Source organism: Tauraco erythrolophus, chromosome 1, assembly GCF_009769465.1.
Source record: "Tauraco erythrolophus isolate bTauEry1 chromosome 1, bTauEry1.pri, whole genome shotgun sequence".
In the NCBI taxonomy this organism is placed as follows: domain Eukaryota; kingdom Metazoa; phylum Chordata; class Aves; order Musophagiformes; family Musophagidae; genus Tauraco; species Tauraco erythrolophus.
Genome location: NC_141465.1, coordinates 58,053,237 through 58,080,336, shown reverse-complemented (window position 1 = coordinate 58,080,336; position 27,100 = coordinate 58,053,237). Strand labels below are relative to the sequence as shown.

At 44.6% G+C, this 27,100-nt stretch overlaps 1 protein-coding gene across 1 annotated transcript in view; it reads left to right on the top strand.

Annotated features, from left to right (window-relative positions):
* Nucleotides 1-3,652: 3,652 nt before the first annotated feature.
* Nucleotides 3,653-27,100, top strand: part of LOC104372367 (CD99 molecule (Xg blood group)) — a 35,179-nt gene continuing 11,731 nt past the window's right edge. The window contains exon 1 of the mRNA XM_086615676.1: nt 3,653-3,763. Coding sequence (XP_086471802.1) covers nt 3,703-3,763 — 61 coding nt within the window. The 5' untranslated portion in view covers nt 3,653-3,702. The remainder of the gene's footprint in view (nt 3,764-27,100) is intronic.

The window sequence follows — 27,100 nt, the reverse complement described above, 5'->3', positions numbered from 1 at the left end:
GACTTTGCTTTTAGCAGAAAAAAAAAAATAAAAATTGTTTTTCCTTTGCTTCTTTGAACATTTCAAGAGCTATGCTGTTTCTGGCAAGATTGAGTGCTCATAGGTAAAAGGGGTAAAAAGTTATGCTGAGGCAAGAAAAGAGCTACAAGGATCTTACTTCAGAAGAGGAATTGGAGGAAACTGAGAAGAAGGAGCATTTATCTTCATAACTCAAAGACAGCTACAAAGACAGCTCTTTAGCTGCTCACATCACTGAGTTTGTTCAAGTCTGAACACTTTCATCTGAGTTTACAACTTCCAGCCTTCATTGTGCTGCTGTATAAGTCGTATTTTTCTTTGGGCCAAACCATAGACCATGCATATATTTTAAAGATCCTTTTCTTCAGAAATAAAAGATAGGCCCGAAGAGTGAGTTAACAAGAACATATGAAGTTCAACAAGGATAAATGTAAGGTTTTGAACCTGAGAGAACATAATCCAGGAGTGCAGCACAGGCTGGGATCCACCTGGCTGGGAAACAGCTCTGTGGAAAGGGACCTGGGGGTATTGGTGGACAACAAGCTCAATACGAGCGAACAGTGTGCTGCTGCTGCTGTGGCAAAGAAAGCCCACAGGATGCTGGGTTGCATCAAGGGCATCACCCGCAGAGATAAAGAAGTCATTATCCCACTCTAGTCAGCTCTTGCAGGCCACACCTGGCATACTGTGTTCAGTTTTGGTCCCCACGGTACAAAAAAAGATGTGGACAGGCTGGAGATGGTCCAGAGAATGGCTACAAAGGTGATCAAAGGATTGGGAAGCCTGAGAGAATGGGATTTGTTCAGCCTTGAGAAAAGAAGGCTTAAGGGAGACCTTATCGCCAAGTTCCAGTATTTAAGAGGTGGCTACAAAGAAGATGGAGACTCCCCTTTTACACAGAAATGATGAGGGGTAATGGCTACAAGTTACTCCTGGGGAAACTCTGATTGGACACAAAAGGAAGATTTTTCAGAATGAGAACAATCAGCCTTTGGAATAATCTCCCCAGGAAAGTGGTGGATTCCCCAACATTGGACACTTTTGACTAGATTTGACTAGACAGAGTGCTGGGCCATCTTGTCTAGATCATGCTTTGCTGAGAAATGTTGGACCACATGATGCTTCAGGTCCCTTCCAACCTGATATTCTATGATTTTATGAAGTATGAAGGCAACTTTCTTTCCTTCCAACACATCTTCAGATCAGGCAAATGCCTGAGCTCCTTGCAGAGGCTTCCTGGTAGAGGCTATGGGCAGGACACAGTCAGAGTGAAAGACCTGCTGGATGGGACATCCATTGTGGGTTGAGCACGCCAAAGATAGGTGTTATTGGAAGAAGTGAGTCTCTGATTATGCATGTTACTCACACAATCAGATAACCAGCCCTGGTACTAGATTATTTTTATTTTTACAGATGAGTTGGCTTTACACGTGAAATGACAAAGCCTGTTTTTTTATTCTAATGTTTTTTTTTCTAAGTTCCACACATAGAACGTAACCACAAATAATGAAACTCATTTTCACAAGATGTCAGTGAAATCTTCAGATCAAAAGATTAGTAGTTGAAAAAAATTACCTGATATTCACAAATCTGGAAAATTTATTAGCCATAAAGTGGCTAATGTCAGCAAACTGTACCCTTGCCTCAAGGATCGAACAAAGTAGAAACCACTAGCTCTAATGCAAAGGGCAGTTCTCTCCCATCTGTTCTAACAGGAGGTTGCTTTTACCTCATCTGAAGATGGTAACTTTGATGAAGACTAATTTTGGAAACAGGAAACTGTAGGGCCCTGATCTGAAGTGGTAATTCCAGTGAGATAACCAGGCTTTCTCTGTTAGTTCTGCAATCCTAAAAAGCTGTTTGGTACGCTATGATTAAATAGACAAGTCTGCAGTACTCTGAGGAGTACTGATTCTTATTCTTTTTGTCAAGGGAGCAACTTCCTAGATGATGCTTAACAACAGATATAAACAAACACTCTGTTAAGGAACATCCTTTGAGCAACATTAATGACTTCCTGTATATATGCACATAGCATTAACAACTAGATCCATACTGCAGGATTACATAATGCATGTGCATATATTCAATTTTACCTTCTAGGCTTGGAGTCCAGAAAAAAGGAAGCTGCTAACAATAATGTAATGTTGACTCCAGTACTACTGCAAAACTCAGAGAGTGGAAAAACTTAGCTTATCCTCAATTTAAAATGCAGCATAATTTTAAGATTAAGTGTGTTTATTACTACAGTTAAACTCTTCATTGCCTCAGGTTAAATCTAAAAATTACTTGACTAGGCACTGTCAAAGAGGAAAAAATATTACCATCCATTTAGGAACTGATGACAGTGATTCTCTGACTGTGACTTTCTACTTTTCCAGCTGGCAAGGTCCTACAACCGCTAGAGAAGAGGCACAGACTTCGAAGAAGAAGGTAAAGGCCTACGACCAGTGAATCCACACCACCAGTTACCTTCTAAGTCATACGCTGTGCGTCACTGAACTACTTATCATCCAGTCAACAATCAGCGCGTACTTGGCAAGCGGAAAACCAGGATTTGGTAAAGGAGTTTTTGTCACACGTGCCCCTGAGTAGAGCTCCCACCCCGGCCCGCAGCAGCAGCGCTTCGGGCTGCCATGACAGCACCCTGGGGCACCGGCCAGCCCTCAACCAGAAGCATCCCATGTAGGACACGGAACGGCCCTTAGAAAGGGACTTGGACAAACACATTTAACGTTCATCCTCCCACACCAGCAAAATTGGTGAAGAAAACTCAGTGCCATACTGAGTACGGGTTTGCATTTGCACCCTTCAGCTATGGGCCCAATGCAGCATCGCCTGCAAATACAAATACCCGTTTTCTGTCCGACCAGAGAAAAAGTAAGCTTGTTACAGGCAAGATTATTAGGTGCCCTGGCATGTTTAGCGTTGGGTAACTCTTCCCGAGGAAAAGAGAGCGGCTGGGTTAAGAGAGGGCAGTGGTGCAAGAGCATGTGGCTCTGCTATTAAAACCTGCGGCCAGTGTTTAAGCCCTGGAGCTCATTTAGTCCAGAAAACGGGACTCTTTTCGGAGCTCCTCGGCCCGGAGCCTCCCTCTGCTCACGGGCAGGCTGCACAGCAGCTGTCGGGGCTCCGCCGCACCAACCCGCACGCCCCGCAGCCCTGCTCCTTCTCCAGCCCGCCGGAGCCAGGAAAACTCGGCCCAGACCGCACGGGAAACCCAGCTCCCGGCCACAGCGCGACGCCTCCCGCCGGCCCGCCCGCCCGCCAGGTAACGAGGCTCCGCCACCCCGCGCCCCCCCCCAGGGGCGCGGCGCGGCAATGGCGGGTAACGGCCGCCCCCGCGCCGCGCCCTGCCGAGCGCCGCAGGGGCCCCGCCGCCCCGAGGAGAGGCCCGCTGCCCGCGGCCGGCGGGCTCCGCGACCCGCCCCCCCGCCGCTGGGCTGTCAGGCCAGGCGCTGTCCCTCCGCCGCGGCGGGCAGGAGGGGTTAACTGCCCCCACCCGCCCGGCGAGGAGCGACCCCGGCGGGGCGGAACGGGCCACCCCCGCCCTCTGTCTCTCCCCGCGGCGTAAGGGACGGAGCAGCGTTCTGGGCGTGTCCCGCGCGGCGCACCCAGCCCGGGCGGGAGCGGCTGCCGGTTGCGGGTGTCAGGGAGCGGGCGGCGTGAGCGAGACGGGCAGCCATGCGGCGCTGGAGGCTCCTTCCCGCGGTGGTGCTCCTCGCCGTCCTGGTGCCTGTCAGAGGTGAGGAGGGGCGGGCGGGCAGTCCTGCCGCCTACCCCCGCTGCCCCGCCGGGCTTGGGGAGAGGCTGCTCCTCTGCCCTCCGGCCCCGGGGCGGCGGGCCGAGCGCTGCCGCTCGGTGCGGAGGCGAGGAGGATCGGCGGAGCGGTCCCGGGAGGGAGCCGGGCGGGTCCTGCGGCGCCGGTTGCCCGTATCTGTCCCGGGAAGGGAAAGGGCGCTCTTTCCCTCCAGCCCTATTTTGGCTTGTTTTTGCGTTTGTTTTGGGTGTGGCTTTTTTCTCGTTATCTAGCTGGAAGAATATTACTGAGCTTTCTGCGCACCTCCTGCGCTGAAAACCCTGTCTTGTTTTTAATCTCTGCTGTGATACTGGCCCCAGCAGGGCCCTTGGGTGCAGGGGGGTCGGGGGGGGGGGGGGGGGGGGGGGGGTCGGGGTGGCGGGGAGCCCTGCCGGAGCGCAGCTTCCATTTTAGGGAAGAAAGCGGAGTTACGGCAGTTCCAGGGCAACAGATAGTTAGTCACTCATCAGAAAGTCTGCCGTCACATGATAACACGATAACCTTCTTTATTTAAAAAAAAAAAAAAATATGGCAAAACTTCAGTGTAAAACACGCCATTGTATTTTCTGACAAGCTCCTCCCTGCTCCAGTGTGTGTCAGGGACGATTTTCTTGAACTTCGATCAAAACGGCGTGTGTGTAATAGCACGTTGGTATTTGGTAGAAGGAAAGAGTTTGGGCGGAGGAGAAAAGTAGTGAAGTTGCCAATACCAAGGTTTTTTTTCACTAGGAAAAGTCCTAAACTGGAATATGCAGGGCAAACTGTCATTTCCCATTTGTATGACTTATTTCTAAGAAACTTTTTTTGGTGTGTGTGTACTATGTTAATAAGCATACTTGGTGCTATGCCTAGGTATTTTCTTTCAGCTGCTTTGTAAAAGTAACACTTTAATATCTTTCTCTTCACTGTAAGAGAGGAGGAAAAATATCCTTTCCTAGCTTTGATTGGAAGCTGTAGATACTGCATGCAGGATGCCAGTTAAGCTTCAAGCCTGTTTGAATTCAGTTCTTCTGCTGTGGCGTTACTGTGGTCTTAACTCCTAGGTTAGCAAAGCCGAGCTCTTGGAAAAATAGTACAATTTTACAGTAACCACCTCTAAAACTGACAGATGATTCAGGCTGCTAACGTTGAGGTATCATGTTACTGCTTATGTAGAAAGCTTGCTCCTCTACCTCTGCAAGCAGTCCTCGCGGTCATGGACAACAAGATATTTGGTGTGATGCTCTTAAGATGTGGAAGTATTTGGAGTTACTCAAAAACAGTCTTTTTAAACTTGCTGCCAAGAAGTCTGGAGTTGAAGAGAGTCTGTCCGGTTTCTGCTTCACTGGAGGCAAGGCACACGAAAACTGCCTTCAGGGGGTTTGTTTTGAATTCTGAGGAAAATGATGCTACAGATTTTTACCAGATTGCTCTTGAAAAGCTGATTAATTTATCTGAGTATTGGTTGAGGCTGATAATTTGAACCAAGTAGATAGGTTATAATTAGTTTGAACACTTTTTACTTGAACAGAATGCGTAAGAATTCGAGAACTGTTGAGAATGTCAGCCTGCTTAGGGTGGGGCCCTCCAGTGGAATTTCAAATTTGTGGTGGTGCAATCTTAAATCAGAAAAAAAGTCAAAACCTGAATTGCATACTTTTGAAAATTTTAATTTCACTTTTGTTAAGCTATCTGTAGTCTAAATTTGCAGAACTGCTATAGAAAGTTAAAAGATCTTACCTTATAAGCAATTCAGCTGTTGTGTGATGGCTTGCAGGTGGCTGGTTTCACTGGGACTGCTGGCTTTCACAATTCACATGGACAGATCTGTGCCTCGGAACTGAGGACTTCTCATGGGATCATACACTTTAGGGGCGTGAAAGCTGTTAGTGTTAGAACAATATTCAATGTATGAGGATTTGAATGCATTATTAAGGAGGGTACACTTCGTTATTTGAGCTTGCTTAGAAAAAGAGTTTGCAGTTTTAACCTCAAAACAGGTATTCAAGTGTTGTCTCATTTGCCAAGTATGAGCTCTGCAAGTCAAGCAGAGCTGGAATTTAGATATCATTGGGGCAGGACCCAGAGGAAGGTCGAACGTGAGTTTTTACATCATCAGTTTCTGTAGGCAGTCTGACAGCTTGCCCCTGCTGAGGAATGGGATCTTTCTGTTTCTCTCCTCCTGTGTCTGGTCTGGCACCCATCGGGGCCTGCACTGAGATGATTCAGCTCGATAAGTCAGCAAGTGACTAATCTGGTGCATTGAGTTTGCTCTGTGGAGTGTTTGATGGGTGTCACAACCAGTGCCGGGGAGTGGAGGGCCCAGCATCCGAGAGCGGAGCAGGGCAGGAGAGGGCCGGAGGCTTCCTGCTTTGGCTGGCTGGGAGGTGCGAGAGCAGCTCAGCCCTCTGACATCTGCAAAACCCAGCGTCTAATTTTAGGCTTCTAGTTTTCAAAATATAACCAAAAAAATATTAGGCAGCAAATCTTCTGTATGATTTGTATGAAGAGCATAGCAGAAGGAGAATTAAACCAAAAATATCTGTACCTGATGACCGGCAGAAAACTGCTGCATGCAGAGACAGGGCTCAAAAGTTTCCCTTATCTACTGTAGAAAGATCAGGACGTAAAAAGCTGTCTGCCTACTGAGGATCTCAAGTTTGGACTTACGAATATGTGCTTTAAGTATCCTTTGCAAGAATTGAGTAGAGCTTGTTGATTGAAACGGTTGCCACAAGAAAGGGTTGTGGTAGTGAACACTGGAAGGCAAGCAAAACACACGCTGGAAGCTGAGCTGTCTGTGTTCTAAGATCCGTAGCCTAAGGTGAGTTACAAGTGGAGATCCCTTATTCATAAGGCTGCTGTAATTACAGGGCTATGAGCGAAGGGAAGGAAACTCTTGTCCCCTTGACTTCTTGTAGAGGCATGTCAGTGTTGAGAAAAAAAGATGAGCTGAATGAAAGACAGTGAAATGAGCCTGTCTGTAATGTAGCCGATGGAGCTTTCAGCTGGGGCAGGGAGGTGGCACAGAAGTTCCTGGAGACTGGTGTCTGACTTGTGGGTTTGAGAGTTGTCTGCCTTTTGAATCTGATTGAAAAAAGACCAAACACCACACAACTTTATTTCAGTTGAACAATTTTAGTAGCAGTGCTAGTGTGCGTACATGGCAGCATGAATCTGAAAAGTGCAGCACATGGTTCTCCATCTTTCTGTTTCCTCTAATCTGAAATGAGTAAGAGATTTTTTTTTTTAACGTGGTGTTATTTATCTAAAATGGCCACTGCACTGCTACATCAAAATGACAACACTGCAACAATCCTTAAGCTTTCTGTAGTTACAGTGGTTTAACTTGGCAAGAGTTAAATGTGACTCAGCCCACTGTCGTCCAGCCAAGACCAATTTCAGTATTTTCCTGATGTTACTCTGGTGCGTGCGATGAGGTCACCTGCACTCGAGAAAGGACTCTGCTTTAACTCTTGCTGTCTTGAACCTCTCACTGCAATCAGCTTGTATTTCATCAGGTGACAGCTGTTAGTGAAATGCAGTAATAATAATGATCTTCATCAGTTAAGATCGTCTTGCCAGAGGCAAGCCTCTTTCTGCTTTTTTTCCATGCTCTGGCACAGGAACCTTTGGAGTCTGGTAAAATTGTTTTTTGAGATCCAACTAAGTGAACTTTTACTTAACTTAGCTTACTGTCAGTTAACGCAAACTTCTAATCATAGATTTGGGAATTGAGAGAAAGAAAATCAAACCCATAAGGTCCTCCCCCTTCTCTACTTCCAACGTAAGCCAAACACCCCTACCCACCCCATCTTGGCTTCCCTGTTTTTTGCTGCAGGTTATGCTCAGCCTATCCCCAGCTGCTTCGGTGAGGTGACAGGCAGAGCAGGAAGGTTATATGCCTAATGGTTTCTTTCCGCTGCTCCTCCTTGCTTCCTGCATATTTTCCTCTGCTCTTCGTTGCTTCTCAGTGTCCCTGCTCCAGTGAGTGTCACTTGTGGTTCCTCAGGGCTGTCCCTGCCCTGGTGTGGGTGGCCCTGGTGTGAGTGGCCCACAGCTGCAGTCCCTCAGGAGTGTCCTTGCCCTGATGTGGATGGCTCAATGGCTGCAGTCCCTCACTGCCTGTTGGCATGGAACTTCTCCTGCGCAGAGCACATCTCCAGCCACAGGGCAATTCATGGTCTCTTCTCAGACAGGGCACCCTGCAGCCCTCGGCTGCTGAAACCCTGCCCACTTCATGCCCTGTACATTCTTGAGCAACATGTGCCTAGGAACTGTTTGGACATACATCTTGTCTGCAAAGACGTATGTCCTGTGTGTCCAAAACACACGGCATAGTTTATGAAGTAAAATAAGATTATTTATTTTATGTAACAACGCATATTTAATTTCATTATCACTTTTCCAAAGGCCACCCAGTAGGTAATTCCTGATCCTCAAGTGATAAGGATTTCAATTGCTGCAGGAGGATAGACGTAAATTTGTGTCCCAATTCTGGTGTCCTCAGGACTGGCTGGTACTTTGTCACCCAGCTGAACTTGGAGTATATGGTTTTCTGCAGGGCTGCTATGACAAGTTCCTACTTTTATGTTAACTAGCCCCCCACCCCCAGCTCGTAGAGGTGAGATTCCCTCTCCTTGGAGTGCAGTTTCAAGCAAGCCATTGTACTGTTCTACCTTTTCAGATGCCTGGGAATTAGAGAGAATATGATACACTTGCTCTGCTCCACAATCTTCCCCTCATTCTTGGACAGACGTGGTTTTGAAATGACTACTGCTATCTTGAGTCTAGCCAAGGCTGCATTCCATCATGCCAACAAAGAAGTTTGTTTGCTCCATCTAGCATGCTGCCTACATTCTCTTTCCAAGTAGTAAAGCTTTTAGCAATCCTTTGCTAGCTTTGCTGCTGTGACGACACAGAACCTGTTGGAGTTGCTGCAGAGAAGGGGGCTGATCCGCTTGCCAGGCTTCTCCAAACTTTCCTTTCTCCCATCACACATACTGATTCATCATTCATACTTTCTATGTGTGTCGTGTTATTCCACAGATCTCACACTGCCTAGTTGGTTGCATTATGGCTTCCTGGGACAAGTCTAATCTGTGTTCTCTGCCCCAGTACATGAGCAACAGTTTTGTGGACCCACCTGGCTAAAAATAGCTTTCCATTGTGCTCACACCCTAAATCTATGTTGGCAAGTTGAGCTAACTAGTCAGCTTGGTTATTACGTTTCTCAAATTGCCTTTGAATTTCAGATATGTGCATTAACACCATGTGTTCCAGTAGATATTTCTCTGAATAGCTGTTGTATTGCTTTCCATTCTTCTGCTGCTGAAACTGGTTTTCCTCACTGCTGCTGTTTGTCACAATTCCAATTTTTGAGTCATTTCTACACCACATTAATGATAACTCAAGAGTCTGTGTATATGTATACTCAGGACCACTGGTTCTCCTGAGGATGTTCCAAGGCGACTCTTGAAGGCCATTACTTCTGGAAACTGGTAGCAGCGTCTTGTCCCTTGCCTCCTATCCCTTTGCAGGTGGCAGCCTCCCCTGTGGAGGGGCTCCAAGCTGCTTGGAGCCCTGTTTCCTGCTGTGATTTTACAGGATCCATCAGTAAACAAGCTCCATTGGTTATTTTCAGTGTATAATTTATCATATGCTGGGGCATTTTATAGAGTTCAGTCTCCCTCAGCTTATTGATTTGCTGGCCACGGACTAATCAGTTCAAGTTGGAAAGATAAAGATTACCTGTTGCCCATTACTTAGTACTGTTTTGAGAGTTTTTCCTCTAATCAATACATCATCAATGCAGTGGAAAAATTCTCTAGAGATACGTTGCTTTAAAGTTCTGTGGATGATGCCATGGCAGATAGTAGGGCTGCGTTTCCACTCCTTGCAACAGCCAGTTCCAGATGTACGGCACACCCTTCCAGGTGAACGCAATTGAGGTCTTGTTTCTTCAGCCAGAGGGATTGAAAAGAAAGTGTGTGCAGCATCAGCTGTAACATATCAAGTATATTTTTTGGCTTCTGGCTCATGCAAAAGCTGTAGCACAGCTGAAGCTACAGCAGCTGATGCAGCAGCTACATCATTCAAATCTCTGATGTCTGTTGTTAACTGCCATTCTCCAGTATGCTTCCAGACAAGCCAGACAGGACTGTTGTAAGGTAAATGTGTTTGAGAGCCCCTCTCCCCTTGTTTTTTCTCCAGAGAATCAGTTACTAATTACTTTTTAAATCTCACCAGCAGCCCCTTAATACCTCTTTCAGCAAATTACTTGGGTTGCTAAGGGAAGAACAGCTGCGTCTGGCTGAGTGCATGCAACATCGCTGGGGTCGGTAAGAGTCCAGTAGCTGGTTCCCTCCTGTACAAAGCATGCTGCCTGTATTAAAAGCCTTCCTGTCTCATCTGTCTATCTACAGTGGTCAAAAAAGTCAAGCTCAAGGAGGGCACGGGCAGTGGGGTTAGTGGCACCAGGTAGGAGCTACCAGTCTTGTCTGTTCAAACTGAGGCTCCCTTCCACCAGAGGTAGGCATATGTCTGCCCTGCTATGTCTGCCCTGCTTGCTCTGTGAATAACTCCTCATTCATCACTGTTACACACGTGCAATAAGATGCATCGAGCACCAGTATCCATTAGTGCACGATGTAGGGACCAAGTGGTACCTGGCCACCTTAGCCAGACAGCCCAATGAAGCTGGTTATCTGCACCTGCTGCCAGGCCAGCAGCGGGTCCTCCACAGGGCAGTGAATTCAGATGCGTTGTCAGAACAGTATTCGGTCTGGAGGCTGGGGCAGGAGAAGGCAGTGGCTGAACTGAGGTCTGACTCTGCCCTGTGCTTACAAGTCCTCGCCTGGCAATGCTGCGTCTCTGAAGGGCTTTCCGTTCGGTTTGGTCATACTCTCTCCTTTTCTGTTCAGGAGCACCTGTAAGTCTCAGCATTTAGGACAGGGGCATGCAGAATTTCTGTTCTCTCCAGGCGTTTTTCCCCATTCTGCTGGAATGTCGATATTATCCCTGGCCTTGCTGTTAATCCTACGGCATGCGCCCTCCAGCGTGGTTCATAGTAGGCCATTCTTTGGCCAACAGGGGTCCCACCACGTTACCAGCCCCTGCTACCCAGACCCTGCAAGTTGTTCCTAATGCAGTGAAACAGTGTTCCAGTCTGTGTGTCTTGCCCTTTGCCTGTCTGTCTGTATCTTAGCAGCTGCCGCAGGAGGTCTCTGTGCCATCTTGCAAAAGCACTCAGTGGCAGCAGCAGCACTGAGTCAGCTTTTCTGCAAACTTGGGAGCAGTACTGCAGAAGCTAGTGTTTGGAAGGTTGCCTGGTACCATAAAAAATAGTTTTAGCTTGGTTTTACATTAAAATAATAATAAAAAAAGTCTTGCTTTCTCTATATGCTTGCAAATTCTAGTCTGGGAAAGATTTTCCTGCTTCCCGCAGGAAAGCAAGTTTTTCATCTGTTGAAAATAAAAATTGCTGCAGTGATACTCATCACAGACTCCTTTTAAACTGATTTAGTCTCTACATTTGATGTGACTGGGGAGCACAGAAGAATAGGATCCAGAAGATTTTCTACAAAAAATTCCAAAAAGTCGTAAGGCAAATTCCCGTGACAGTCCAAGACCTTAGTTCTTCATGGCATAGGGCCTATTTACAGTAGCTTTTCCAAATACAGAGCAGTTTTTCTAAATATAGAACAGTTCCTTTAAAATATGTAATTAACATGTCAAATGCAGGAATCATTCTAACATGTTTTTGGGAAAAGATCATTTTAAAAGAAAACATTTACATTTTAAGTCGGGTCTCATCACACAACATCATTGGCTATATAACAACTGCAGTTGGCTTCCTTTATACAGGTTTCAGTCACCTGTGAAGAGTCCACATACTATAAGCATCTAAGAACGACATCTTTAACTGGACTTGTAAAAGGAAAATGTATTGACTGAGGTAACTGTTCATTAACTGCTCTACTTTCCTTATAGCATGAGGACTGTAAAGCTCCCATTGGATCTCTTGTTTCTTTGAAATCTGTCACAAGAAATGGTATTCATATGTGTAAAGTATCCGCAAAGCTCTTTTCATTTTGAGCCAAAGAGTTTTAATCTGAATAGAATCAAAGTTTGTTTCTAGGATAGCAGTTGTTCTTTCATAGGTGAATGTTGTGACTTGGCATACAAATTAATCTTTCCATGAAGTGAAAATTCTTTCTGATTAATTGCCCATCGATTTCATTAGTAAATCTTTAATTGATAAAAATCTACTCAGATTTAAATTATAAAACTTTTTATGCTTTTTTCCTTAGTCGCAGAAAGTGTTGCTTCCATCTTTTCTGTTTGTGAGGAAGTCCAGTATTTTGAAGGAAAAATAAAGTGAAAAATTTGTTAAACTGATATTTCCAGAACAGCAAATTCTACAAGTCTGGTTATACTTGGCAATACTGGTAGTAGTATTGATTTTTATTACTGCCACAAAAACCTTTTCTATCTGGAAAAAAAAAAAAAGGATTTACAATGTTTAGACTTCTATTTTACTACCACTTGCTTCTTCCCTGTGATTTGGAGGAAAATATTGAACCTGTGTGAAGAGTGAAGGGGCTAGTGGTGGCAGTAGCAGCATGATGTGATGAATTAAAAATAAGTGAGACAAATGTGTTGGGTAGGATACAGTTTTTATTAGAGCTGGGGCTATTGTTGGACAAAACAGGCAGCTCTGGAGGCACACAAGTCCTTATTAAATTTAGAAACTAGAAATCTCAGGATAAAGTTTGGGGTAAGCATTTGGGGAAGCCTATGTGGAAAGCTTTTGGTTAAGGATATATTTTTCTCTATTTTTATCTTTATCTTTTAATCTTCTATTTTTTCCTTTGCCTCCAGCTATCTGCGCCTGTCTGTATTCTCCCTCTTTGATGCCAGAAATCTCTGCTTGCTTACGTGTTTCTCAATATATCCTGGATGCCAGGCATCTTGCGATTGAATCCCAAATTCAGTAGTTTTTTCACCAACTATTCCCTGCCCTCTCCCTCCCCAAACACTGCACGGTTATACAGACATCACTTCTTCGGATCAGAGGTGTCTCTGCTTACCTTAGCCAGCAAGTTTTCAATTTGATTTGCGACATCCTTCCCCCCTCCTCTTCTCACCAAAACTTCCGTTTTTCCTTTTTGCTATTTTGGGCTTCCGTAAAGGCCAGCTCTTTACTCTGCTAACTAAGTAGAGATGTGGACCTTTTTTCCCAAAAACTTCAGGCAAGAACTATGATTATTTTTACAATAGTGTCCACTGATAGGACAAGGGGAAATGGGTTTAAGTTGAAGGAGAACAGATTTAGATTAGGTCTTAGGAAGAAATTCTTCAGTACGAGGGTGGTAAGACTTTGGAATAAATTGCCCAGAGAAGCTGCGGATGCCCCCTCCCGGGAGGTGTTCAAGGCCAGGTTGGACGGAGCCTTGAGTAGCCTGGTCTAGTTGAGAGGCGTCCCTGCCCGTGACAGGGAGGTTGGATTAGATGATCTCTGAGGTCCCTTCCAGCCTATGCCATTCTATAATTCTAAAGCCTGTGACTGTAGCAAGGTGATAACTCCTCTCCATCCACACCTCTCTGACCCTGTCTCTTTCTTCCTCTTCCCTGCCCACTGCTTCTACTCCTTTCCCTTGGGTGTTGCCATTGCATCTTGGTCACTGTCTCCACTGCCAGTCCTTTATTCAGGCACAACTCCATTCAGCTTCGGAAGGAATTCTTGATAACAGAATAGAAGTACTTTCACAAGATGCACTTGAACGAGAAATGCTTAAGGTTCCACTGTGAACACGTTCTAAATGTTTTGCTGAGCATATGAACGCATTGGAACAACTAAGAATGTAGCCTTGGTACAAAAGGGAAGATTTATCTTGTTCCTCAAGTAATAATAACAAAGGGTGGGAAGTAAAAAAGAGTACCCTTTTTTTGGATGAGAAACAAAAAATAAACCCTCATCTGACAAAACCTATGCCACGTTTCTGGTTTGCCATGTATCTGTGGCTGCCACTTAGTTGAATTCTAACTAATCTGTGTAGGTTTTTTTATCTGTCCGATTTGGGCAACTAAAACTAGTCACGTTGACCTAGGTGCGTGCAGTGTCTGGGTGCGTGCTATCCTTCAGAAATATTTTTTCAGATACTAATTTTGTATACAGGATACAAAGTTAGTTGAAGTTGAAAAAACAAGCCTTCGCCTCCAGTGTTCCCTGTTGCCCCGAGAAGCAGGCTGCTGTCGCATCACCCATCCTGTGGCTGAAGCTAGTCTGCAGGTTTCCGAACCAATGCTGGTCTGGTGCAGTGGAGCACAAGCTGTGAAATCCTGGCTCACTGAATTGTCACTTAATGCAACTCTGTCTCAGTTAATCCTTTAGTAGTAAATACTTGCAGAAGGAAAACTGTCATTGATGCTACCAAAACACATCAACGTTTGATGTTTGAGCAGAAGGGTAGGTTTTGTTATAAAATGAGTTGTCTAGTGCCAGAACTGACTCAGTCTCAGAGCAATGGATTAAAATATGAGTTGAATCATTGCAAACCACTGTACTGGGTCTGGCTTCCTCTACCCTCACCTTCTCCACAGGAAGCCATTGTTGTAAAACCTAGTGTCTTCCTCTTCTTTCTTTTAGCAAAAGCTGTAATAGCTATTTTTAAGTATGCAGATTAAAAAGACTGAAAAGTCATTTTAGCCATAGCTGAACAAGCCACAGTGAAATAGAGTCTAGAAAAGCAAAGTCAATTTTACTGTTCAGTTAATGTTTCTGACTAGATTACATATTTTATTTGAATTTTGCTATTAGTATACAAATTGTTTTGAGCTGGTAAGACTTCTGGTGAGGAAGGTAAAAAAAACAGGCTGCGAAATAGAATTGTCAGTTTACAAGTACCAGCAAACATAAAACAGTCCTGCTTACTCTGAGCCATCATTTTGGTGTACTGCTGTAAAAATAAGAGTATTCTTCGTTCTGTGCATGTTGCGGTGTGTATTTCAACTAAATTTTGTTTTAAAGAAGGAATTTTTAAATGGAACGCCACATTTCATTTACTTGTTCATCTTAAGTTAGAACTTAAATTCTTTTTCCTTGATCAGAGTGAGGATTGTTTACCACTGTAATGGTTGAATTTTTGGGGCTTTTACTTCGTTGGCTGCCAGATCACAAATCTGTTTGCTAATACTTCCATCTTCTCTGTGCTAAAGTTGTACCATTTTTCATCTCTAACCTTTCTGCAGCTGAGCCTCACTGCTGCACCTTCCTTTTCCTCCAAGACCCCTCTGGGACTGCTCTTCTTTCTGTCCCTCCCTACCCCAATCCAAGAGGCTACTAGAATAAGGATGCAGACAAAACAAAATGCTGGTGATTCCTGACCATTCGGTGGGGAGGGAAGCCTCCAGTCTGTCGTCTTACACGCTTTATTGTTGTGTAAATTGTTATGCTGAATATTGGGATGAGCAGAAAAAACATGCAAATCTTGAAGTCATGGCTTACGCAATTGCCCTGAAAACACTTCTGCCTTTCTCTGCACAAGGCCAGGCAGGATACTGAACTATACAGATGCATATAGAGGTTTTCAGTGCAAAGACAGTTTAGAATGTTATCATCTGAATAGGAGTATAGATAAAATTCTGGCAATAAAATGACATGTTACTTGATGCCAATTGTAGTTAACTTTCAAGAGAACCAATGAATTTGTTAAATCATACAATGCTGAAGAGTTTGCAACCTCCTTGGATAAATCAATTTTCTTTAATTGGAGACTAATCTGTTGATTAACTGTCATTGTAGTCTTTCTCGTGTATTTAACTGTTCATTTTTGGTGCTACCTGCGATTTGAGTTGTTACCTCAGTGAGGCTTAAGGTTCACGAATCTGTTCATGAATGCGAGAAGACCGAGTGTTCAAGGGGCCTCGAATGTGTGCCCCATCCCAGCCCCACCATCTCCTCTGGTGTTCATGGTGGTGCCATCAGGGTGTATATTGCTCCGTGGTTTTCAAAGTATAGTTTTGACTGCCTGTGATACGCCCACTCTTTTGAAGTACACACTACAGAGCAAGAGGTTTCACAGATATCAGTCAACTGTGGAAAGTTTCTTGCCAAGAGCTGCTGAAGCTATTGCTATTGCTAGATGACTGCTAGCAAGAGACTAGGACCAAAATTACGAGGGTAAATATTTATTCATATACGTGAGGTGTCCCAGCAAAATTTGAGCACCCCAAATGTGGTTTTACACAAGGTTCTTATACCCTTCAAATGTTCGGGTACAGCATGATTTGACTGATCACTAACACCCACACTACTGCTTACTAATTGTAGTAAAACTTTGCAAAGCAACTGTATTTCTGCAGTATTCTTGCTGCTTGTCTATTGATCGAGGCAGCCCTGGAGTCAGTCTTGCTATAGTTGCTTATCTGTGATGCCAGTTGACACTGGGGGGGTTTCAAAGAGTTGTTAGAGGAGCTAGGATGCTTGCATTATCTTGGTTGTCCAGGGGTATCTTTTGTCCTTCATGGACAGCCCTAAACTTCCAAGAAATCAAGTCCTTGATTTCCTTCGTCCTTTACAGGGCCAAGCTGTCCTTTGGATTCTTTTAGTTAAGCACGAACAATACCAAAGTCTCCAGTAAAATTCCACTAACTCGCTGCATTGCAAGGTATAATGTGAACTAATATATGTTAACAAAGTTAATACACTTATAAAGACTGATTGATATAATAGGGAAGGGAACTTTCATAACAAGAGTAAATGTGAGCCTTGTGGTAAGAATACACCTGGTTATGGAAATTTAGGCTATGTGAGTAGTAGCTGCAATGCTCGACAGCTTTTGAAAGATTAAAGTTCTGTCTATCGAGCAGTTTAAACTTTGAAGCTGTAGACTGTGAGCAACATGTACTTAAAGGATTTTGGTTTCTTAGGTTGATAAAAAGTTAACTAGTGACATTTCTTATGCCAAGCCAGAATTTCAGAAGTGGCTGAATGCGAAATAGATGCACACAGCCTGCTTGATCTCAGTAAGATTTGAGAACAGTTTCCTAAGACTGCTTCACAGCTCTTAGTCTGCCTCTGGCACAGATTTCTGAAGTGGCAGTGATGGAGAGCAGAGGTGTCTCAGCCTGTTGTGCTTGCTTTGTGAGCCTCCTTGAGGGAACAGTGATTGTGCCCGCACCTGAGACTTGGGAAGAGGGGCAGGGGGAGTTCCTTGCCTGCCCCTGGGGCAAAGGGACAGGGCTGACTTCTATAGGTGCTGCATTGAAGCAAGAGAAGGCAGTGGCAGCAGTGGCCCCAGGTGTGGGGTGACACTGCACAGCTGGGGACCGGCGTTGCTGACATAGAGTAATTTCATGCTTAATGCACAGAGTGATGCCTCTGTGGTTTAGGGCTTCTCAGAGGAAGAGTACCAAGAACTGCAGAGTGGTTACCTAGAAGGCTGAAGGTTTCCATGTGCCTAGCACTTGCAGGGGCAAGTACCAACACGCAGGTTCTAAATAACATAGGGCTGGGTGATATTTAATCAAACACCTGCAGCCTTCGTCAAGGGTATCCTGCCGTTGAACGCAGTCAAGACTGTGCTTCTGTCTGCCCATTGTATTTTGCCTTAGCCCCTGAATTTACATGAGAGGAAGCTTAGCATTTGGTTTTTAGAAAATACTTTATTAAAACCTGTTGCTGTATGTCGCTGTTGAGACGGACACGACATACACAGGTTCAAGCAGTGTTGATTTATTATATAATTAATTAATCCCCCCTTGCAAGTTCCAGCACACCTTTATACTAATTCTAGCAGTGCACGCGACATAAGCAATTAGGTGGTTGGTTAGCTACAGCTGTTCACGCGCCTTAGCCTAATACATGATTGGTGATCACGCACTCTACATAACTTAAGCCAAATTCATTACATCACACAATTAGTGCAAAAACACAGTCCAGTCTCTTATCATACAGTTCCTCTTTATCTTACGGTTCCCTGGCTCTCCCAGGCACCTGCAAGTTGTTTTCCACTTCTGTTCAGGGAGTTTGCATATCTGCAGGGGTACACAGCAATTTCTTCAAGGCCAGTTTCTTCATCTTCTGTCCTGGGATCCGCGGACCAGCCGTAGTTCCCACAATTCCCCCTTTTTGTATTTGTGCTAAAAGAAATTGCTCTGACAGCTTGCTGCAGGGCCCTTTGCAGCAAACTGTCCAGAGAGGGCAATATTAATAACACAACTACAACAACGATCAAAATCAGCAACCTTGTTTTTAGCAATGATAACAACCAGCTGGACAATCCCCATCCTCTGAGCAATTTATTCAGCCAGTCCCATACAAAACCACTTCCCTCAAAATCTTCACATCTATCTCCTTGCACTAACAATAAAAGACAAACAATTGCAGCTCTATTTTGCAGTGTAGCATGCCTAACACTATCAGCATCAGTTAATAAATCACTCAATACTGTTGACGTAGCGTTGGCTTGCTTACTCAGCCAACGTCCATCCTTCAACAAGATCAGCTTTCCACCACAGGCCGGACACAACGAGCAGGAACCCACCGGGGGCCACCATCTGTCGAGACACAAGCATACCCTCGACCCCAAGTTATCAGATCATAGGGATCAGACCACTGACCTGTCTGTAGATCCCGAACCCTAACTTTGGCTCCTGGGGACATCCCACAGGTGGTGGTTAGTGAGCCAAAGTGACGTATTATCGGGGGTTCCTGAGAATCATCAGAGACCTGTAAAAAATTCAGGACATACATAGCTTTGTTCAGTCGAGCCTCTGGAGGCTCCCCTGCCATTCCCCCTTTTTGTTTTTGCAGAAGCCGTTTTAATGTACCGTGAGCACGTTCAACAATACCTTGTCCAGTGGGAGAATGAGGAATACCAGTAACATGAGTCACACCCCACAGCTGTAAAAATGAATTAACCTTTTGAGATACATAAGCTGGACCATTATCCGTTTTTATCTGATGCGGGACTCCAGCAATAGAAAAGCCCGTTGCCAATGGCGAATGGCATCTTTGGCAGTTTCTCCCGCATGAGCAGTAGCAATGATGACCGAAGAAAACGTATCAATAGATACATGGACAAATTTTAATCTGCCAAATTCAACAATATGAGTAACATCTGTTTGCCAGATCTGGAGGGCCCGTAACCCTCTAGGGTTGGTCCATAGTAGTGAGGGACATGTTGGTCTTGACAGTCAGGGCATGCAGCAACAATAGCACGAGCCTCAGCATTGGACAAGCGAAATTGTCGTCTCAGGGCTCGATAACCCTGATGAAAAATTGATGAGAAGCAATAGCTTGTTGTTTAATGTTTGGAGTAGGTCCCATTGCTACGCCTGATACTAGTGCATCTGCTCTTGCATTTCCTTCCACCAAAAAACCAGGGAGGTTCGTATGACTCTTAATATGTAATACATAATAAGGAGAATGTCGCTTTTGAATTTCAGTCCATAATAGTTTTAAAATTCCAAAAAGTTTTCTTGAGTAACATGGCTAAGGACAGCCTTGTCTAACCGTTGCACTAACCCAGCCACATAGGCCGAATCAGTAACAACATTAACAGGACCAGAAAATTGCTGAAATACCATAGTCATGGCTCTCAATTCAACAATCTGAGGAGAGCCTTCCTGGTGTTCCACTCTGTTCTGCCATTGATGTCCATCATACCAGGCAATGGCAGCCTTCCCTGTTTTTCCTGAACCATCAGTGAACACTGTGGGACCAGGCACAGGGTCAGACTGACTTAATTGTTTTTGTGCAAATCGAATCTGGCCACCCATTTTTATTAATGGATGTGAGGGCAGGTGATAACTAATTTGACCTGTATAATTTGTCATTGCTGCTTGAAGTGCTGAACTGTTGGCAAGGCACCATTCAAAATATTCGCTTTTTTACCGGTATTACAATGTTCTCAGGATCTCTTGCAACAATTCCACACAGCGAGCTCTAGTTTTCATAATAACTTGAGCTAAAAGTTCAAAAAGTCCAGGAGCAGTTTTTTTAGTTTTAAAAGGCAAAAAAGCCCATTCCAAAACATGCAAAGGATCTTGCCAATCAGAATTCCACTGTGCAAGCATTGCAAAAGGTATCAGGTCATCTATCAAACAAACACTTGCACTGATACAGTTAGATCGATTCTCCATACATGTTTCTGCATGATTGCCTGTTCTACCTCTTCAATCACCTGTTTTGCTTCTGGAGTTAGAACTCGTGGTGCAGAAATGTCCGAGTCCCCTTTTAACAGCTCCAGGAGCGGTTGTAATTTGGAAGACGTCAAGCCCAAATAAGGTCGGACCCAATTAATCATCCCTGCTAGTTTTTGTACATCATTCAGGGTTTTTACCTTTATTTGTAACTGAATTGGTTGTGGCATTACCATTTGATCTAACACCTTTATACCCAGGTACAGCCATGGCTGCTGGCGTTGCACTTTTTCTGGGGCAATCATCAATCCATGGTATTGTAATGACTTTCGTGCTTCAGCCTCCATTTCAGCCAGCATTACCTGCGAAGGTGCGGCTAGTAAGATATCATCCATATAATGATAACAATACCCTGATGGAAATGCAGCTCGAATAGGACTTAAGGCTTTTGCCACAAACCACTGACAAATAGTGGGTGAATTTTCATACCTTGTGGTAAAACTTTCCAATGATACCTTTTGGCTGGTTCACTGTTATTCACTGAAGGTACTGTGAATGCAAATTTCTCCATGTCCTGGTTAGCAAGAGGAATAGTAAAAAAACAATCCTTTAAATCCAATATTACAATTTCCCATTGCATTGGAATCATAGTTGGTGAGGGCAACCCTGGTTGCAAGGCCCCCATTGTTGCCATCACCTCATTGATTTTTCTTAAATCATGCAATAAACGCCATTTTCCTGATTTCTTTTTTATCACGAACACAGGTGTGTTCCAGGGACTGTGAGAGGCTTCTATATGTCCTGCTGCCAATTGGTCTTTAACCAGAAGGTGCAGGGCTGTGAGTTTTTCTTGATTGAGGGGCCACTGATCCACCCAAACAGGCTTTTCTGTTAACCATGTTAATGCCAGTGTGGGCTGTGTCACGCCCTGCAGCACAGTGACCCCTGCTAAAAATCCGTTGTAATTCTTACGCCCCATTGTCCAAGGCAGTCCCTGCCCCACAAATTTAAGGGTGCTGCGGTCACATATGGTCTAATAGTGGCCTTCTGTCCCTCAGGGTTACTAATAAGGACAGGCTTGGCGGCCATAAAACTGTTAGCAACTCCCCCAAGACCCACTACTCCCGCATTATTTGACACTAGAGGCCAGGTGGAAGGCCAATCACGCTGTGCAATGATAGTAACATCAGCTCCTGTGTCCAACAAACCCGTTAGTTTTGTCTGCGATGGGGTTGCGTGATCCATTGTAAGTGTGCACGTCATTTGTGGTCTCTTGTCGGTGACAGTCTGGGACCAAAAAACAGATGGTTTCCCCGTAGATCCAAATCCGTTGTTGCCACGAACAGTTTGCTCTGTTTTAGGAACACAACTCACAAAGGGCACAAGTTGAGCAATTCGAGTCCCTTTAACAATAGTTACTGGTGGTGTCGCAGTAGATACCATAGCACAGATCTGCCCTGTATAATCAGCATCAATCACTCCTACATGCACTATCAACCCTTGCAAGGTGCCACTTGATCGTCCTATTAACAAAGCACTAAGTCCTTTACCGATTGGTCCCCATGCATCCAAAGGCACTTTGTGAATTTGACAATTATTTATTGTTACTGTGTCGGTGATGGATACATCCATCCCGGCAGCTCCGACTGTCTTTCCTGATAATTTGTCGCATAAGTTTGTGGATTGGTCTGTGGATGCTGCATTGCTCCCACAAAAGGGTTGCCAGGACTGTGGGGCATTTGTGTCTGCGCGCGCCCCCTCGCGCTCTTTTTGCCGTTTCCCGGAATTGGCTGACCGGTAGCATAAAACTTTGATCGACATTGTTTAGCAAAATGACCTATTTTTCCACATTTATGGCAAGTAACTGGCACTGAGCCATTAACTTTTTCGGCATTTATTGTCAGCCTTTGGCCTTTCAGTCCTGGGCACTCTGATTTTATATGTCCCAGGTTTCCACATCTATAACACTTCTGCTCCTTAACACGCAAGGCAGCTAGGGCGGTGGCCAGTGCAGTCATTTTATGCTCCACAGACCCGACTTTAGCACACGCAGTAACCATTTCCTCTAAGGAGGGGTCCCCCGGCAATGTCTCGATAACTCTCTGACAGTCAGGGTTGGCGTTATCTCTCGCCAACTGCTTTGTTAACAGGGCTCGCAAACTGTTGTCAAATACTTGTTTTTCTATAGCCCCTTGCAATTTTCCACAAATTGTAAGAAAGGTTCCCTGACCCCTTGTTTAATTGTTGAATACCTTGCCTTAGGCTCTGCATTTCTGCCGTGCGCATCAAAGCTTGCATCCCTATTTGCTTAATTTGCACGAGAATTGGGGATGCCACTGTGCTTGAATTGCCGGATTACTAAATATCTGACCCGTTCCCATCAACACATCAGTACCTACAGCGTGACAAGGGTCACCTTGGGGCAATTGCATATTTTGCAATGCCTGATGATCAGCCTGTTGTCTCCAAACATTCATAAAAAACGAGTGCTGTACTGGCTGAAACATAATTTGAGCCAAATGTTGAAAATCATACGGCACCAATACCTGTAAACTCAATAATCGCAACAATTGTGTCACTGCTGGGGAATTCGGTCCATACTGAGCTACCGCCCTCTGCATATCCTGTATAACTTTCCATGACCACCCCACATGTTGATTGGGCTGATTAGAGCCCGGGAGGGCTAGCTCCACAGGGAATGCACTAGGCCCTCCCCCCACCTCCGTCACAGACAGATCTTTATTGACCGGTGTCCCCAGTGTTTCGGTCAAGTCCCAGTCCCCGACCTCCATTGCCTTTTTCCTAACCGCGTCCCAAAATTGTACTGCATTACGCGGCTGAACCGTCACTGTAGCAGGTGGCAACACCCACGACTGTGGTAAGGGAGGCCGATACGGTAGACCCCCCTGTTTCCCACCCCCTTTGCAGAAACAGAGGGCATCTCAGCAAAATCTGTTACGGAATCCTCCTCCTCGTCACTCTCCGGTAAAGGGGGATATACCTGATCCTGTATTTGTTCGTCCTCTGTCGCCTTAATATCAGAGGAATTCAGTGGAGAAGAAGGGAGGGAGCATGTTTCGATATTAGGTTTTGCGTACTTTTCTTTTGCCTCTTGCAACTGCTGCCAAGGCAACTTATAGGGAGTAAATTTTTCCGCCGCTTTTAGCTGTGCTGCAGGAGATACATACATTCCTGAGGATTTTTCCGCCGCTTTTAGCTGTTCTGCGGGGGATACGTACGCTCCCAGGGAGTCCGGCTCCACTAAATGAGCAGATTTCAGCAACCTTTTTCTCGGCTTAGGCACAGGCGGTAACCTCCCAGCTGAGCTGTCATTCGCTTTAGAAGTCTCTCCCACAACCTCACTTACTGCAGGAGAGGTTATCGGAACAGAGTCCGTCTTATCCTCTGCTTTATCGTGCTCAGACTTTAAGTCTTTCAAGGCCTCTAAAAACGATCGCCACGTTGTCAATAAGTCCACAGCTTCTTTTTGCCCACTGGTAGCAGCATCAAATAATTTCTTCCCCAGGGCTTGCCAAACAGGCACACTGAATGCTGTGGCAGAGTTCGCTTCAAGCCCTTGTCGCTGCGCCCACAACAACATTTTTTGGATGTTATTATTAGATACTTTCAGTCCTTTTCTTTTCAATATTAACGTCCACAAAGAATGGACGTCTTCCTCCTCCTTTGTGAGGCTATTTCCCATTATCCCGTTCCCAGCGGCTCACCTGTCCCAGGTGTCAAAGTCTAAGTCGATCCGGATCAATTCGCAGCTTCCCCGCTGCTCTCAAGCTACGCTGGGCTCCGTCTCCACCGCACTTAGCGCTGCGGTCCAAAAGTTCGCGTCCTGGTGAATCACGTCGGGGTCACCAGATGTTGCTGTATGTCGCTGTTGAGACGGACACGACATACACAGGTTCAAGCAGTGTTGATTTATTATATAATTAATTAATCCCCCCTTGCAAGTTCCAGCACACCTTTATACTAATTCTAGCAGTGCACGCGACATAAGCAATTAGGTGGTTGGTTAGCTACAGCTGTTCACGCGCCTTAGCCTAATACATGATTGGTGATCACGCACTCTACGTAACTTAAGCCAAATTCATTACATCACACAATTAGTGCAAAAACACAGTCCAGTCTCTTATCATACAGTTCCTCTTTATCTTACGGTTCCCTGGCTCTCCCAGGCACCTGCAAGTTGTTTTCCACTTCTGTTCAGGGAGTTTTCATATCTGCAGGGGTACACAGCAATTTCTTCAAGGCCAGTTTCTTCATCTTCTGTCCTGGGATCCGCGGACCAGCCGTAGTTCCCACAAAAACCCTCACTAATTTTAGTAATATTTAGTAATACATTTATGCTTGGTGAGGTAAGTACTTAGCTGAAATAGCAGTAAGCATAGTATATGGCATTTGCAGTCTTGAAGTGTGATCAGGCCCTCCTGAAGTTAGTTACAGGTAAGAAAAAAGGAATGAAAATCAAGTAAATATCTCCAATATCTTTTCATTTGCTGCCGTCTGGAATCAGCACCTTTATTAAAGCACCCTATTTTTCAAAATTTTCCCATTCTTTTTGTTTCAGGGAAAAAAAAAACCAGCACCCCTTTTGCAAAACTCTTTTTGTCTCTTCCTGCTTCCTATCCAAGTGCCCCTAAACTTGTCATTTCTTGATGCAAGTGCCATGCTTCTGTCATCCAAATGTTCTTCTAACAGCCTTTGTTAATGTAGCTTAGGTTTCCACTTACAAACTTCATGAGACAGAGCAATGTATTTCAATTAGTATGTGTAAAAAGAATTACAGAGGGACAGAGTGATTTATTTTATCTGCAATTAAATGAGTTTTGTGGCACAAGAAATTTAGTCTGGTGAGTAGAACTGACCCAAGTCACAGAACCATGTTGTGCTGAGCCTGGAGGACACCTCTGGAGACCTTCCAGTCCCACTCCCTGCTCCAGCAGGGCCAGCCACTGCAGGTTTCCCAGGACTGTGGTCAGCCAGGTCTTGAATGTTTTGAGTATGTGGGTGAGGTATTCTCTGCAGGAAACAACTTCCCTCAAAGCACGGAAGATACTTAGCTCTTTCCAAGCTGCTGTTAGTGACAGTGCTTTGGAAGCTCTTTTAAGCTTAAGGAGGAGATCTGGGGCCTATGGCTCTGCCGTTTGAGGTTGGTTTGCCAGCAAGGGTCGTAACTAGAAGAGAATCACCACGCGTCCAAACCATTGCTTGGGGGGAAAGTGGTTATGGACTTGCAGAAGTATGAACTGTAAACAATTAGACTGTGGTATACAACTTGTCTTTGGGCAGGTTGTGATTAAGATGCCAAATTCTTTTATTTTCACTACTTGATTGAAGGGACTTAGAGGAGTTCTTAGACCTTTTGTAATTATTGTGTAGATCTCTTTTACCCCTTCTCATTTCTGGATAATCAGCTCAGCATTTGGCAGGACTATTGTCATTTCATTAATTCTCTAGCTTCATGACTGACATGGTTCTTCTGTATGATTTCTGCTGATTTAGAGCTATTCATTCTGTCCTCTTATTCCTACATCAAATCCTCCCCGGAAAACTCTGCTTAGAGCAGAGTTTAGAGCCGCATTGTGTTTTCCCTACTTTCTACCACTCAAAGGGGCAACAAAAGTTGCCTAGTGCATGAGAAACTTTTAGACAGTAGAGTTCCCCAAACCGCACTTCAAAATAAGGGTTTTTCTTCTCCAGTAAATGGCTTGTTTTACCGTGTTCTGTTCAAAGAGCCTTACATAACTACAGTTACTCAAGTAAATAGTTTTGAGTCAAAATGTGACCTTCTAGGCTTTTTCTTTGTTTATTTAAAATATTAATTGACATTTTTGGGTGGAAGGAATACTTAGTAATTCAAATATTGAAATAAATCATGGATTAGTCTAAAAGCTTTTCTAGCAGTCAGATCAGAAAAAATTAGGCCGCATAATTACCCAACTTTTTCTGTGTTGTATTTTCAAAATTGGTGCAAATAAAGCAACTTTTCAGGGAGGTAGCTTTTGGATCACTGTAAAAAAAATAAATATGATAGTTATTAGGGTAGTCTTATGCATCTTTTTGAAGAGGAAATAAATCTTTTTATTGGTTGCAGCAGAGGCTTAGCTGACTTTATTCCAGGCAGATACATTAGCGAATGCTCCAGATGTGCAGAAAGCAGACACTCTCCAGATGTAAAAAAAATTCTTTGTTTTTTTGCTGATTTACAGTTGTTATTTGTGTTTGGGCCATATTTATTTTAGGTAGGAAGGAGCTTCATTCTTCTGAACAGAACTTTATGCAAAGCTTTTTTTTTTTTCTCTTGCTCTGCAAGGAAGCTAAATTTGAAAAGCAGCATCGATAGGTGGGTGCTTATAGGAGGAACAGGCTTTGGAACCAACTGTGTGGGATTTAATTTCATGAGACTCCAGGCAGGGCTAATTATAAACTGCTGCTTGGCAGTGAGAGTAAACATCCCATCTGCGTTGCCTGACGCAGAGGGATCTTGCCTGCAAACCTCTGCCCTGGCTGAAAGGAGGAATACAGTTTTAAGTATGTTCCTCCACCCACAGCAAGTGGTTTTCATGTTCCAGGTTCTCCCAGGCTTTTTGTGATTAAATTGTTCCTCTTGGATATGTTGGAAAATAACCGTCAGACTGTGAGCTGAGCAGCAGAAGTCTTTTATTGTACATAACTAATGCTGGTGAGGCAAAATCTGAATTGGAATCAAGTGCGGGTAAGCTTAAAAAGCAATTGTGACGGCTTTGCTCTGTTATTTAAAGTGTTTCATGAACAAGTTTTAATGTGTTTGCCTTCCTGTATTTTCTGTAGCTTCTGTTATGGTTAGGTGTTTGAATATTTCTGCTCCTCCTGTTTTCAGTCCCCCAAGGGGAAGGTGTACAAGACATGGGAGTGTAAAATCCGGTTTCCCTGCTGGAAGTTGAAGAAGCTGCTTTTTGCCTGGTTGCCCAAGAGTTTATGCCCTTGTGGCTTCCAGCATCCTCATCCTCTGAGAGGGCTGCCTGCCAAACCTCTTTAAACTGTATGGAGATGACAGGCCTCCTTGAGCTCAAGGTTTTTGCAGATTTCATGAGAATGAGTGGCTAGGCAGCAGGACAGGCCCAAGTTGGGCAATCACCAACCGTATGAAATTGTACGTAGGTG